The sequence below is a fragment of the Mustelus asterias genome, chromosome 2 (assembly GCF_964213995.1).
Source record: "Mustelus asterias chromosome 2, sMusAst1.hap1.1, whole genome shotgun sequence".
In the NCBI taxonomy this organism is placed as follows: domain Eukaryota; kingdom Metazoa; phylum Chordata; class Chondrichthyes; order Carcharhiniformes; family Triakidae; genus Mustelus; species Mustelus asterias.
Window position 1 is genome coordinate 101,016,930 of NC_135802.1, and position 16,110 is coordinate 101,033,039.

The following is a 16,110-nucleotide window of genomic DNA, read 5'->3' on the forward strand; positions in this document are numbered from 1 at the left end:
TCAACGTAACCTCCTTGATCTGTATTCAATGCCTCTATTAATAAACCCTAGGATACTGTGTGCTTTATTAACTGCTCTCAACCTGCTACCTTCAATGGCTTATGCATATGTAGGTCCCGCTACTCCTTATTTTGTGTTGTCTCTCCATGTTCTTCCTACCAAAATGCATCACCGTACATTTTTCCCGCATTGAACTTATTCACCCATTTCACCAACTTGTCTATGCTCTTTTGAAACTCTACACAGTCCTCACAGTTTACAATGCTTCTAAGGTTTGTATCGTCTGCACATTTTGAAACTGCTCCCTGTACACCAAGATCTAAATCATTAATATACATCAAGAAAAGCAAGGATCCCGACCAACTCCCTGGGGAACTCCACCACAACCCTTCCTCCAGCCCGAAAAACATCTAATAACCCCATTAGTCTGTTTCCTGTCACTCAGCCAATCTGTTATCCTTTTGCTACTGTCCCTTTTATTCCATGAGCTGCCTGAGCATAAGCAAAATGATTTGTCTTAATCATTGAACTCCTGTGGCTAAATTGTAGAACTGTAAATAGTACTTAAAATCTAACAAGATGTGGTTTCCAGTATGTCTGGATATGCCCCTATATGCTTATTCCAAAGAATTATTTCATTAGAGCGAAACCTGATGATGTGATGAACCACAATCTTCTCCATCGAAACACCTTCATATATTAGGACGATTCATGAACCTAGGATGTCAGATTGTTGCAATATACAAGGTACAACCAAAAGTGGGAGGGAATTCAACGCACAGTATGGTGTTTGGCAGAAAACAAATATAACAAGGGGATTTGATTAACTAAAATGGGGCAACTAAGCTAAAGAGATTCAAAAAAGAGCAGCAACTCTTCAAAGCATAACAGCTTGCGTGCAGCTCAGACGTCAAACAAACAACATTTATAAGCAAAGTACTAATATAACTTAAGGTGGCAGAGTACTGATGCTTGTAAGTTATCAATGGTGAACAAGAGTTAGCTAGAAAAACTCAGCAGGTCTGCCAGCATCTGTCAGTCAACGGTTTGAGTCATGGACCCTTTTTGTTGGAACTGAAAGAACAGGAGTTAGAGCAAAATAAACTGCAACAAAATGTAGTAACTTTAAGAAATTGGGCACATTGTGGCTCTCAGGACTCAACATTGAGTTCAGCAACTTTCTCCTCCATCTTAAAATATTCCATACATGTATTACCTCAATGCAAAACACTCCCTCCTCCCTGGCCACCTGTCATTTGTTCTTAAAGTTGTTTTCACTTTCACACACCACAAAGCCTTTTCACCACCTACAAGGCATAAGTCAGAAATGTGACGTAATATTCCCCAGTTGCCTTGATATGTGCAGCTCCTAAAGCACCCTAGAGGTTCAACACCATCCAGAACAAAGCAGCCCTATTGATGGACACCCTATCAACTATCTCAAATGTTTACTCCCTTCACCATGGGTGCAATGTGGTTGCAGTGTACCATCTATAAGATGGACTGCAGCAGCAAGGTTGTTTCAACATCATCCCCCGAACTTGCAACCTCTACCACCTAGAATGGCAGGGATAGCAAGCGCTTGGAAACACCATTCCAAGTCCGAACACCATCACAACTTGAAATATATTATTGCTCCTTAGTCAAATCCTGAGACACCCTCCAAAACAATACCCTGGAAATTTCTTTATCAGATGGACTGCAGCAGTTCAAAGTGGCAGCTGAACACCTCTTCAGGTCAACTGAGGACAGGTCATACGTGCTGATCTTGTTTCCCCCCCCACCTAATAGCATAATGAATTTAAAAAAACTGGGCTCCATAATTCATGGGATGATCAGATGCTACTTGGAACGAAAGGCATTTATTACTTAAAAATAAATTTGATAAATATAGCGATAATTGCCAGCTACAGAAAAATCAGAAGTACAAAAAAAGTTAAAAAAACATAATGGCCAAAGGAATAGAATTTTTATCAGCACATTAATGATAAAAACATCATTCAGGTTGAAGAAGAAACTACTGAGATGGGCAAGATGCAATGAAGAGTGAAAGAATGATACTGTGGCTCAGTTTTGATAGAAAAGGTGGACATTCAGATGACAGAAACGTGAGAGTTCCTCGTAGAAGCCTTAGTGAAGGATAGTATTCAAAGTAGCATTGAAGACATTAGAAATGAAACGATCATTTGACCTTCTTGGTTCATCTATTCATAAGAATCCTAATGTCCAAATTTTTGACAGATAGTTTCAGCCTGCTGTATTCTTTTTGGGTCATACATTGACTGAAGTATTTAATGGTGGTTTTTTAAAATATCGATCCTAAATTTACAGATAATTGATTTGGCTTCATGTTCTCTTGTCACGATTCATCTTTAAACAAAAAGGTTTATTTTTCCATTCCTTTGATTATCTTATATTTTCTGTAGAATCAACTCTTAGACACAGTTTCTTGATTCAAAAGCTCACATTCTCCAGTCTTTCCTCATAATTAACAGTTTACACTATATTTTTTTGGAAATCTAGGTTCACATCATCAGGCTTACCACTGACCACTGAACTATCGCTTCCTTAAAGTTTTTTAAAGCAAGTTGTCACATAGTCTATTTTTCTTCTGATTGAATGGTTACTGTGCAAGATTACTTCTGATAGTCAACTGGATCATTTTATATAGATTGGAAAACTGTTGGATCTGTAGTTGTCTGCATCTGTTTTGTCTCTTATTTTGAATATGGATATCATATTAGCTTTTTTCCAATCAAGATACCTCACCTCTGTACACCAACACTGTTTAAGAAGGGGAACAGAGACTTCCCCGGGAATTATAGACCGGTGAGTCTCACTTCTGTTGTCGGCAAGATGTTGGAAAAAATTATAAGGGATAGGATTTATAGTTATTTGGAGAGTAATGAATTGATAGGTGATAGTCAGCATGGTTTTGTGGCAGGTAGGTCGTGCCTTACTAACCTTATTGAGTTTTTTTGAGAAAGTGACCAAGGAGGTGGATGGGGGCAAGGCAGTGGACGTGGTATATATGGATTTTAGTAAGGCGTTTGATAAGGTTCACCATGGTAGGCTTCTGCAGAAAATGCAGATGTATGGGATTGGGGGTGATCTAGGAAATTGGATCAGGAATTGGCTAGCGGATAGGAAACAGAGGGTGGTGGTTGATAGTAAATATTCATCATGGAGTGCGGTTACAAGTGGTGTACCTCAGGGATCTGTTTTGGGGCCACTGCTGTTTGTAATATTTATTAATGATCTGGATGAGGGTATAGTTGGGTGGATTAGCAAATTTGCTGATGACACCAAAGTCGGTGGTGTGGTAGACAGTGAGGAAGGGTGTCGTAGTTTGCAGGAAGACTTAGACAGGTTGCAAAGTTGGGCCGAGAGGTGGCGGATGGAGTTTAATGCGGAGAAGTGTGAGGTAATTCACTTTGGTAGGAATAACAGATGTGTTGAGTATAGGGCTAACGGGAGGACTTTGAATAGTGTGGAGGAGCAGAGGGATCTAGGTGTATGTGTGCATAGATCCCTGAAAGTTGGGAATCAAGTAGATAAGGTTGTTAAGAAGGCATATGGTGTCTTGGCGTTTATTGGTAGGGGGATTGAATTTAGGAGTCGTAGCGTTATGTTGCAACTGTACACAACTCTGGTGCGGCCGCACTTGGAGTACTGTGTGCAGTTCTGGTCCCCACATTACAGGAAGGATGTGGAGGCTTTGGAGAGGGTGCAGAGGAGGTTTACCAGGATGTTGCCTGGTATGGAGGGGAGATCCTATGAGGAGAGGCTGAGGGATTTGGGATTGTTTTCGCTGGAAAGGCGGCGGCTAAGAGGGGATCTTATTGAAACATATAAGATGATTAGAGGTTTAGATAGGGTGGATAGTGATAGCCTTTTTCCTCTGATGGAGAAATCCAGCACGAGGGGGCATGGCTTTAAATTGAGGGGGGGTAGTTATAGAACCGATGTCAGGGGTAGGTTCTTTACCCAGAGGGTGGTGAGGGATTGGAATGCCCTGCCAGCATCAGTAGTAAATGCGCCTAGTTTGGGGGCGTTTAAGAGATCCGTAGATAGGTTCATGGACGAAAAGAAATTGGTTTAGGTTGGAGGGTCACAGTTTTTTTTTTTAACTGGTCGGTGCAACATCGTGGGCCGAAGGGCCTGTTCTGCGCTGTAATGTTCTATGTTCTATGTTCTAACACGTGCGGGGTAGAAAGGTGGTGCAATGATTAGCATTGCTGCCTCCTAGCTCCAGGACCTTGATTCAATTCTGGCCTTGGATGACTGTGGAGTTTGCACATTCCCCCAGTGTCCGCATAGGTTTTCTGCAGATTTCCTCCCACAGTCCTAAGATGTGCGGGTTAGATGGGTACAAATGTGTGGGGTTACAGGGATAGGGTAGGGAGAAGGCCTGGGTAAGATATTCTATCAAAGAGTCAGTGCAGACTCGATGGACTGAATGGCCTGTTCTGCACTGTAGGGAGTCTATGATTCTATGAACTCCCTCATAATGACAGCCATTGTCCCATAGCTCTCCTCCCTAGTCTCTCTTATGTGATGTGATAAGTGTTATCCCTGTCTAGGACTTTCACTCATCATTGCTTTTCTTGGCTCTCTCTGTTACGGGAGGGTGCGCTATTCACGTGTTTCTTTATGAATATTGGGTGGAAATAATCAAATATTTACTTTTGCATTCATCCTCAGTTTCAAGCCTAGTCAAAAAGGTAGATTCAGGAGGTATCTCTTAGCCTGAGAGGCAGAAAGGTTTAGAAGGAAATCCACAGCCTGATCTAAATGTGCGGCTGCCAATGGTGGAAAATTAAAGCCCAAGATACGAAAGAGGCCAGAGCTGGGTAAGCACAGAGATCTTGATGGGTTTCAAGAGGAGACAAAGATAGGGGGGAAATGCAGCTATGAAAGGATCTAAAAACAAGGATGAGAATTTTAAAATTAATGTGCTGTTGGACTGGGAGTCAATGCAGTCAGCAAGCACAAGGACAATAGTTAACATGGAGGATTCAGATAGCAAAGTTTTAGATGAGGTCAAGTTCACAAAGCGTTCAAGGTGCGAGGCTGCCCAGGAGAGGACTGGAATAGTCACAGGCATGCTGAGCTGAACGGTCTCCTTCTGCACTGTAAGATGCTATGAAACGCTTCCCTTTTTCCCCCCGAACAAAATTTAGGGGGCATTTTCCATCCTTATTTCATTTATCTTGTTTATTAATAAATTTGTCACATTTGTTTCTTGAGTTTCCTTATTCTTGGAATACATTAATACATTTAACTTGTATCCGTGACATTATTACATTAAAAAAAGGTGTTCTCACTGATTGATTAACTTGTTCTCGACCAATGGTCTTACCCAAAATTGTTCTCTCCACATCTCCTCCCTCATCCCCTACTCCACCTCCTCATGCATCTAATTTAAATGATTCTCAATTGCTACCTCAATGTTCTTAGAAGCCTCTTTCTTTCTACTTAGCTTAGAAAAAGCCTCTCTCTCCTGTACCAGTCCTTTCAATTTTGAAATTGTTGCCAGTAATTTATGAAGGCAGTATTGTTTCCACACCATGCCAACCACTTACTTACATAAAGTTATTCAACATTCCTCCTTTTCCAAATAGTAAAGTACACTGCCATACATTACTATGCATCCCATATATATCAAGTCTGGAGGCAATTCTCATTAAGTCTTTTAAAGGATGTTGAAAATGTCAACCTATATCACCTACCCCTACACACCCTACCATTGCACTCCTTCCTTTCAGTTTCAGTAACCCTTCTAGCCCTTTCTTCGATATGTATTATTGTGACCCAAGTAGACAGCTCACTAACCTGTAGGTGCATGGCTATCATATTCCTACAGGTTTATTTGGTAGCACAAGCCACTAGCTTTCGGAGTGCTGCCCCTTCGTTAGGTAAGTGGGAGTTCTGTTCACAAACAGGACATATAACGACACAAACTCAATTTACAAAATAATGGTTGGAATGCGACCCTTTACTGGTAATCAAGTCTTAAAGGTACAGACAATGTGAATGGAGAGAGGGTTAAGCACAGGTTAAAGAGATGGGTATTGTCTCCAGCCAGGACAGTTAGTGAGATTTTGCAAACCTAGGCAAGTCGTGGGGGTGACAGATAGTGTGACATGAACCCAAGATCTTGGTTGAGGCCGTCCTCATGTGTGTGGAACTTTGCTATCAGTCTCTGCTCAGCAACTCTGCATTGTCGTGTGTCGTGAAGGCCGCCTTGGAGAACGCTTACCCGAAAATCAGAGGCCGGATGCCCGTGACCGCTGAAGTGTTCCCCAACAGGAAGAGAACACTCTTGCTGTTGGGGAACACTTCAGCGGTCATGGGCATTCGGTCTCTGATCTTCGGGTAAGCGTTCTCCAAGGCGGCCTTCACAACACACAACGCAGAATCGCTGAGCAGAGACTGATCGCCAAGTTCCGCACACATGAGGACGGCCTCAACCGGGATCTTGGGTTCATGTCACGCTATCTGTAATCCCCACAACTTGCCTGGGCTTGCAAAATCTCACTAACTGTCCTGGCTGGAGACAATACACATCTCTTTATCCTGTGCTTAACCCTCTCGCCATTCACATTGTCTGTACCTTTAAGACCTAATTACCAGTAAAGAGTCGCATTCCAACCATTATTTTGTAAATTGAGTTTGTGTCGTTATATGCCCTGTTTGTGAACAGAACTCCCACTTATCTGATGAAGGAGCAGCACTCCGAAAGCTAGTGGCTTGTGCTACCAAATAAACCTGTTGGACTTTAACCTGGTGTTAAGAGACTTCTTACTGTGTTTACCCTAGTCCAACACCGGCATCTCCACATCATATATTCCTAACAAAGAATCCCTTATAAGTGCAACCTTTGTGATTTACAAAATTGTTACACTCCAAGCATTCTTTTCTAGTGGTCTCTTCCATCAGACATTTCATTTCCTTCCACATTGATAGGCTGAGTCTGGTGTCAGTAAATTAAAATGTGTTTAGATAGTTGCACACTCCATCCACCATCTCCGTTTCCTTATCTTCTCACAATACTCATCTCTGCTACATGTCAATATTGTTCCAATTATGCAGATTTCCAGCTCCAACCTTTGATGGCTCACTCTGTCGGTCTGGTGTTAGCCTGGCCATTTCAATAGTTTGTGATGATTGATTTATTGGGTCTAATAGTATCCAGTTGCCCTCAAAATCCCCTCAATCTTTTGTCGGTCTTAGTAAATTACGTCCTCACTAATGCGATATTCTATATTAGTTTTAAATTAGGGAGTAACTTTGGATTGTGCCCTGTTAAGACTACAGAGAGTGTGATGTAAAATATAAATTCATGGTGGGGTTTTCAGTCATGTTCAGAAGTTAAAAGGGGGATATATTTTCTGTAGTTTAATGTATTAGTTATTTAGTTGATATTGTTTTCATTGTGTTTGTTACAGTACAAAGTCTTAAAATGTCAAATTTTGTTAAGTGATGTCACTGGGGATTCAAATCTCTTTTTAAAGTTATCAGTCTCTACAGGATCATAACAAGAGACTCAAGAACGGACTTCTGTTTTTAAACTGTAAGTATGAAAATTTAGGACCCGATAAAGACCGCCAAGATTGTGAAGACTATGTAAAAGGCACTGAAATGTTTTCAGTAGTTGCACTGTAGTAAGATACATGTTTAGGATAATAAAAAAATTAAGAAACTTATTAAAATAAAAACATTCTTTCTACAGTAGGTGGTTGGAACATAGGATGCTCTGTTATAAACCACTGTTGAAACAATGTTCATAAATATTTTTAGAACAGGAATTAAAACAGTTCATTGAGAAAAAGGAATATTAAGGGGGTATATGAAACAAGCAAGAGAGAATTAAATCAGGAGCTTTGTAGAGAAATGACACTACCACAGATTAGATGGGCAATTTGCACTGCAAAATTCTATAGAACATAGAACAGTACAGCACAGAACAGGCCCTTCGGCCCACAATGTTGTGCCAAGCTTTATCTGAAACCAAGATCAAGCTATCCCACTCCCTATCATCCTGGTGTGCTCCATGTGCCTATCCAATAACCGCTTAAATGTTCCGAAAGTGTCTGACTCCACTATCACTGCAGGCAGTCCATTCCACACCCCAACCACTCTCTGCGTAAAGAACCTACCTCTGATATCCTTCCTACATCTCCCACCATGAACCCTATAGTTATGCCCCCTTGTAATAGCTCCATCCACCCGAGGAAATAGTCTTTGAACGTTCACTCTATCTATCCCTTCATCATTTTATAAACCTCTATTAAGTCTCCCCTCAGCCTCCTCCGCTCCAGAGAGAACAGCCCGAGCTCCCTCAACCGTTCCTCATAAGACCTACCCTCCAAACCAGGCAGCATCCTGGTAAATCTCCTCTGCACTCTTTCCAGCGCTTCCACGTCCTTCTTATAGTGAGGTGACCAGAACTGCACACAATATTCCAAATGTGGTCTCACCAAGGTCCTGTACAGTTGCAGCATAACCCCACGGCTCTTAAACTCCAACCCCCTGTTAATAAAAGCTAACACACTATAGGCCTTCTTCACAGCTCTATCCACTTGAGTGGCAACCTTTAGAGATCTGTGGATATGGACCCCAAGATCTCTCTGTTCCTCCACAGTCTTCAGAACCCTACCTTTGACCCTGTAATCCACATTTAAATTAATCCTACCAAAATGAATCACCTCACATTTATCAGGGTTAAACTCCATTTGCCATTTTTCAGCCCAGCTTTGCATCCTATCTATGTCTCTTTGCAGCCTACAACAGCCCTCCACCTCATCCACTACTCCACCAATCTTGGTGTCATCAGCAAATTTACTGATCCACCCTTCAGCCCCCTCCTCTAAGTCATTAATAAAAATCACAAAGAGCAGAGGACCAAGCACTGATCCCTGTGGCACTCCGCTAGCAACCTGCCTCCAGTCCGAAAATTTTCCATCCACCACCACCCTCTGTCTTCGATCAGATAGCCAATTACCTATCCAATATGCCAACTTTCCCTCTATCCCACACCTCCTGACTTTCATCATAAGCCGACCATGGGGGACCTTATCAAACGCCTTACTAAAATCCATGTATATGACATCAACTGCCCTACCTTCATCAACACACTTAGTTACCTCCTCAAAAAATTCAATCAAATTTGTGAGGCACGACTTGCCCTTCATGAATCCGTGCTGACTACCCCAGATTAATCCGCATCTTTCTAAATGGTCGTAAATCCCATCCCTAAGGACCTTTTCCATCAATTTACCAACCACCGAAGTAAGACTAACCGGTCTATAATTACCAGGGTCATTTCTATTCCCTTTCTTAAACAGAGGAACAACATTCGCCACTCTCCAGTCCTCTGGCACCATCCCCGTGGACAGAGAGGACCCAAAGATCAAAGCCAAAGGCTCTGCAATCTCATCCCTTGCCTCCCAAAGAATCCTAGGATATATTTCATCAGGCGCAGAGGACTTATCGACCTGCAGTTTATTCAAAACTGCCAGTACATCCTCCCTCCGAACAACTATTTCCTCCAGCCTATTAGCCTGCAACACCTTCTCTTCCTCAAAAACATGGCCCCTCTCCTTGGTGAACACTGAAGAAAACCTTTTCATCCATAGACTACTTAGACATCTGCAGGTCCCACCTCATATCTTTTGCTTGTCATGGCAAAAAAAAAAATCAGAATTAATGGGAAGAATGGCACTGCTTTCAATGAGTCTAGTTCTAAGCTGGAGAGCTTCATTCATGTCAGACTCCATGTTCAGCCAGTTCCTCTTCTTTGTTTACAGCCCCACAAGTGAACTGAATCACATAGTGATATATTGTTGGAAATGACAACAAATGCTTCACAGCTGCAGCAACAAGCACAGGATACATGAAACATACATGGAATCAAAGTTCAGCAAACCTTTCTCAGACCAGCTTCAGCCACTTGCATTTTGGACCAGCCCACTAAACATCTGGAGGACCCTCACAAACCACCACACTTTAAAAATCACTGTTCTAAATTGATGATTCCACAGGCTAATATCTTTTAATCATTTGTCATTACATTTTTGCAATTTTGAAATTCCTAGTTAGGGCACAAGTTTACAGACCGAGGCTTGCAAGCTAATCAGAATTTTGCCCAGAGTTGAATATGTTGCATGCTATAAATAGAGTGTTTTCAAAGTCCATATTCTATATTAGAGCGCATTATTTGTTACTATCAAAGTAGGAAATTTTTCAGCAAAATGGCACTGCCCTCTTTTGGACGGTTGACAGAAAGTCAGGACAGCCTGAGCGGTGTGTTTATATTTTCAAGAGATCAACACAGTGTACAAAATCTGAAAAGTGCAGTGCTAAACACAACCTGGGAGCAAACATTCACTTGAAGATGTCTGCCTTAGCTCAGTGGTAGCATTTTGCTCCTAAATCCTATGGAATCAAGCCCCACACCAAAGACTTGAACACACAAGATCTACACTGATATAACAGTGTCAAGACACGTTGTCTTTCATATAGGACATTCAACAGAGGCCCTCTCTACCCTCTCTGGTGAATGCAAAATACATCATGACACTATACCGAAGAACAGCAAAGTAGACAGCCCCAGTATCTTGAGCAATATTCTTCAACCAACTATACCAAAATAGATTATCCAGTGATTATCGACTGCCTTCTGTGGAATTCTGTTGTGCACAAATTGGCTGCCACTTTTTCTATGTTATAACAAGGTAAGCAAGCTTGAGAGTGGGGGGGTGAGCAAGCTTGAGAGTGGGAAGGCGGGGGGGTGAGCAATCTAGAGTAAAGGAGCGGTAGGTAAGCTAGAGAAAAGGGGGGCACGCAAGCTAGAGAAGAGTGGGGCGAGCAAGCCAGCAAAAGGGTGGGGGGGGGGGGGGGCCCAAGCAAGCCAGCAAAAAAAGGGGGAGGTGGGCAAGTAGGCCAGCAAAGGGGGGGGGCAAGCAAGCCAGCAAAAGGGTGAGGGGGGGCGGAGACAAGTAAGCCAGCAAAAATGGGGGGTGGGGCAAGCAAGCCAGCAAAACGGGGGGCAAGCAAGCCAGAGAAAGAGGTGACAAGCAAGCTAGAGAAAGTGGGGCTGGCAAACAAGGGAAGGGCGGGGGAATGGAGAAGGCTATAAGCAAGTAAAAGGAGTGGCACGCAGGCACGAGAAAGGGTACAAACAAGCAAGAGAAAGGGAGTATGAGGAAGTACAGGTGAATGGACAAACAAGCAGGTGAGAAAAGATAGGGTGTAAACAGAATAAAGTGGCTGATGGACAATTTGTATATGAATGAATGAACACTCACATTTTCTCTTCAGTTACTAACTTGGGAAAAAGGTATCCTTAGTTCCATCTCAATGTAATGGAAATGGCCTATAAATTGTGACATACCTGCTTAAAACTGTTTTTGTATTCCTTGCAGGCTGTTTCAACTGTAAACTTGGTACTAAATATGTTGCAGAGTTTAGCACCATAACCATTTCTTCCACCTGCAAAATGCAAATGATAATAGTTTTCCTTCAACAAAACTATAGGAGTTAAACCTCTAAATGGTTGAAAAAAATATCTTTCATAATACAATGTAATGGTACATTCTGTCTTACCCGTGACTTTCTTTTCATCATCATCATAGTTACTTGAGGTTAAGAGCTGCCCAAAAATCAAAGCAGGTACAAACACTTTCTCTACTTTGTGCTCCACTACTGGAATGCCTTTCCCATTGTTCCAAATACTAATGATGTTGGAATCCCTTAAAAAGTATAACAGACATATAAATGTGCTTATCACTTCCAAGTCAAGGATATCAGTGATTTATTCAACTTATTTTAAAACCTGGACAAAGAATACAGCAATTTTTCTTATATAACACAGAAAACGCATTCAAAATCTCTTATCTTGGAGAATCAAACACAAGGATCCAAGTTTTAAAGAGGGTTATTATTAGTCCTTCAGCTACATATGAAAACATCCAAACTTTTCTATGAAACTTACATGTATTAAAATAAAATGTTTCTAAACATTACAGCACTTTGCTGCCAACATTATTGGTCCCTATTGGCATTCAAAAGAAACAGAAAAACTCAAACAAATCCATAAAATGTTGCAGTATAGATGCAAGTTATTCAATCCACGTGCCTGTTCTTAGAAAATCTCCTTCCCTGAAGCCCAGAATTTTTAGTAAACAATAACTGAAAATTCTGAAATACTCAGCAAGTCAGGCAGCATCTGTGGTCAACAGAAACCAAATTCAGGTTAGTAACTTTTCATCAGAACTGCGAAAAGTTAGAAATGTGGTTTCAGGCAGGTGAAAGCAGGGGAGCAATGAAAAAAGGTGTTACGAATGTAAGGTTTTATAAGGTGATCATAGAATCCTGACAGTGCAGAAGGAGGCCATTCGGCCCGTCGAGCCTACACCGATAACAATCCCACCCAGGCCTTATGCCTGTCACTCCATGTATTTACCCTGCTTATGTTGTTTTGGACTGTCTCATTAATTCAAGGTAAAACAGATCAGTGCATTTAACAGGAGGGCAATTCAGCTGTATGGCTGGCTGAGACTTTTACAAATTTGGATATTAAAAAACCTGCAGTTCAGAAAGTGTATGGCGATCAGGAATTAAAACTCGAGTCAGATAGTTCAGATAGCTAAAAAGTCAACATCTTGGTGCTGGTGGAGTGTCTGATTTTAAAGAACAACAAAAGGGATTACTGAATCAAAAAGGTAAGAAGCGTGACTGGGAATTTCTTTTGGCTCACCTGTCAATATGAGGCAGCCAGAGGGATTATCAAAAATTAACAATGTCGTTCTTGGCAAAATGAACCAGAACAAGCTAGGTTTACACATTGTCTGTACCTTTAAGACCTGGCTGGCTGTAGAGATTTACATTCTAATTAGTATTCTGTAACTTGATTTCTGTGTCTGTGCACTGTTTGAGAGCACATTTCCACTCCATCTGACAAAGGAGCAGTGCTCTGAAACCTTATGGTATTTGCTACCAAATAAATCTGTTGGACTTTAACCTGGTGTTGTGAGACTTCTTACTGTAAATAATTGTGGACAGGCTTTCAGTCTCCAAGGTTTTGGACAGAAAGAGGGAGAGAGGTCTCACTGTGGCAAAAAGCTGCAGGTGCAGAAAGAAGGCTGTGAATCCTTTGTGAACTACCAAACAGAATGCAGGAAGGGGGACAGATTCTAGTTGAAGAGAGGCATCCCACAGCAAGCTATAAGACTATGGAAGATTTGTCCTGGCAAAGCCAGGTGTAGACATCACCCAGAGTAGGCCTTACTTCTGGTATTCAGTTTCGGAATTCTCAAAGAACTGAGGAAGCCCCTTTGACAGTCACTCAACATTATGACTTAGCAAAACAGGGAAATGTGAACCTGTTGGAAGCTGGGAGTGACTGTGGACTGTTATCCAATGGAGAGTGTGCTATAATGTATATGCATGCAGTGTGGGGCTTCCAGTCACATTAAAATATTAATAAAGACTACCTCTTCTGTAGTTTCAAGGATCAGTTGTTTACCAAATAATGTTTAGTCGATATATTACTCTTAGTTTGTTTGCTACAGTAAATGTCTTAAAACCTGAATGTTTTGGCACGCAGTGCTTTTATGTTGGTCACTGGGAATTCAAATATCTTTTTAAAAAGTTATTGGTCTCTACAGCAATCCTAACAAAGAACAAAAGGGAAGGTAGGTGATGGAAGACAGCAGAAATTAAATGACAAAATGGTTAGAGATCCCAGCCTACGTAGTGGTAATGGGCCAAGTAAAGAAACAAAAAAAAAACTTCTAATTACCACTCCCTTTAGTCTTCTGTACATTGATTGATGCCATTTCTTGCACTTTTCTTGATTTTTCCAAATTTCTCCAAAGCATGAGAGAAAATGGGCCTTTTCCAAACAACCAGAAAACTAAGGTTTTTTTCCAACCAGCTCACAGTAAAACATATCTCATCATTTGAGATCAATAGCAAAATTCTGGAAAATGTAGACCATTTTCCACATCATTGGAGTTTGCCTTTGACAAAGGCAGACATAGAAAACAAATTCATCACCGCCTTCAATGCCCTGTTCAATTTTTGGTCAATCGAGGATTTGAGGACCAGGATCTCAAACCCCAAACAAAGGTCAAGGTTTACCAGGCAGCAGTATCCTATTTGCAACTTGTACAACCTACAACAGACATCTCAAAACATTGGAGAAGCTCCAGCAGCAGTGCCTTCCAAATCTCCAGCAGGAAAGATGGTGCAATAACAGCATCCCCTCCCAATCCAACTTTCCCCGCATTGACACAATGACCAATCAAAACCACCTATGCTGGACAAGACATGGCATTTGTATGTCTGACACCAGACTCCTGAGGCTTCTGCCCTAGTCAGAACTCACGTCGGGACGAGACTCCCAAGAAGACAGTGGAAACATTGAATGGAGGTCCTCTTAATATCCCTGATGACATCTAACATACCCGTCAACTCCTGGGAGACTCTTGCTGGGGACCAACCTAAATGAAGAACCTTCATTCAGGAAGGCACCAAACACATTGAGAGTCTTTGAGCAGAGACAAAGTTTGATTTGATTTATTATTGTCACATGTATTAACATACAGTGAAAAGTATTGTTTCTTGCGTGCTATGTTGATAAAACATACCGTTCATAGAGTGCAGAATGTTCTGCTACAGTCATAGCTAGAGTGCAGAGAAAGACTAACTTAATGCAAGGTAAGTCCATTCAAAAGTCTGACAGCAACAGGGAAGAAGCTGTTCTTGAAATTGGTTGGTACATGACCTCAGACGTTTGTACCTTTTTCCCGAAGAAGTTGGAAGAGAGAATGTCCGGGGTGCGTGGGGTCCTTAATTATGCTGGCTGCTTTGCCGAGGCAGCAGGAAGTGTAGTCAGAGTCAATGGATGGGAGGCTGGTTGGCGTAATGGATTGGGCTACATTCACAACTTTTGTAGTTCCTTGCAGTCTTGGGCAGAGCAGGAGCCATACCAAGCTGTGATACAACCAGAAAGAATGCTTTCTATGGTGCATCTGTAAAGGTTGGTGAGTCGTAGCTGACATGCCAAATTTCCTTAGCCTCCTGAGAAAGTAGAGACGTTGGTGGGCTTTCTTAACTATAGTGTCGGAATGGGGGGACCAGGACAGGTTGTTGGTGATCTGGATACCTAAAACCTTGAAGCTCTCGACCCTTTCTACTTCGTCCCCATTGATGTAGACAGGGGCATGTTCTCCTTTACGCTTCCTGAAGTCGATGACAATCTTCTTCGTTTTGTTGACGTTGAGGGAGAGATTATTGTTGCCGCACCAGTTCATCAGATTCTCTATCTCATTCCTGTATTCTGTCTCATCATTGTTTGAGATCCGACCCACTATGGTGGTGTCATCAGCAAACTTGAAAATCGAATTGGAGGGGAATTTGGCCACACAGTCATAGGTGTCTAAGGAGTATAGTAGGGGGCTGAGAACACAGCCTTGTGGGGCACCAGTGTTGAGGATGATCGCGGAGGTGGTGTTGTTGCCTATCCTTACTGATTGTGGTCTGTGAGTTAGGAAGTTCAGGATCCAGTCGCACAGGGAGGTGCCGAGGCCCAGGCCACGGAGTTTGGAGATGAGTTTCGTGGGAACAATAGTGTTGAAGGCTGAGCTGCAGTCAATAAATAGGAGTCTGACATGGGTGTCCTTGTTATCTAGGTGTTCCAGGGTTGAGTGCAGGGCCAGGGAAATGACGTCTGCTGTGGACCTGTCGCGGTGGTAGGCAAACTGTAGTGGATCCAGGTAGTCCAGGAGGCTGGAATTGACTCATGACATGACTAACCTTTCGAAGCATTTCATAATGATGGATGTCAGAGTCACCGGCCAATAGTCATTAAGGCACGCTGCTTGGTTTTTCTTAGGTACCAGGATGATGGTCGTCTTCTTGAAGAATTGGGACCTCAGATTGTTGTGAAGAGAGGTTGAAGATGTCTGTGAATACCTCCGCCAGCTGATTCGCGCAGGATCTGAGTGCACGTCCGGGTACCTCATTCGGGCCAGTTGCTTTCTGTGGGTTGACCTTCAAGAAAGCTGCTCTGATATCTGCAATGGTGACCCCCAGATACAG

General features: G+C 42.2%; 1 protein-coding gene across 1 annotated transcript in view; it reads right to left on the reverse strand.

The window, feature by feature from the left end:
- Nucleotides 1-16,110, reverse strand: part of top2b (DNA topoisomerase II beta) — a 161,422-nt gene that overhangs the window by 107,371 nt on the left and 37,941 nt on the right. Inside the window, exons 5-6 of the mRNA XM_078239375.1 lie at nucleotides 11,611-11,756; nucleotides 11,399-11,496 (exon numbers count right to left, since the gene is read on the reverse strand). Of these exons, the coding sequence (XP_078095501.1) occupies nucleotides 11,399-11,496; nucleotides 11,611-11,756 (244 nt within the window). The remainder of the gene's footprint in view (nucleotides 1-11,398; nucleotides 11,497-11,610; nucleotides 11,757-16,110) is intronic.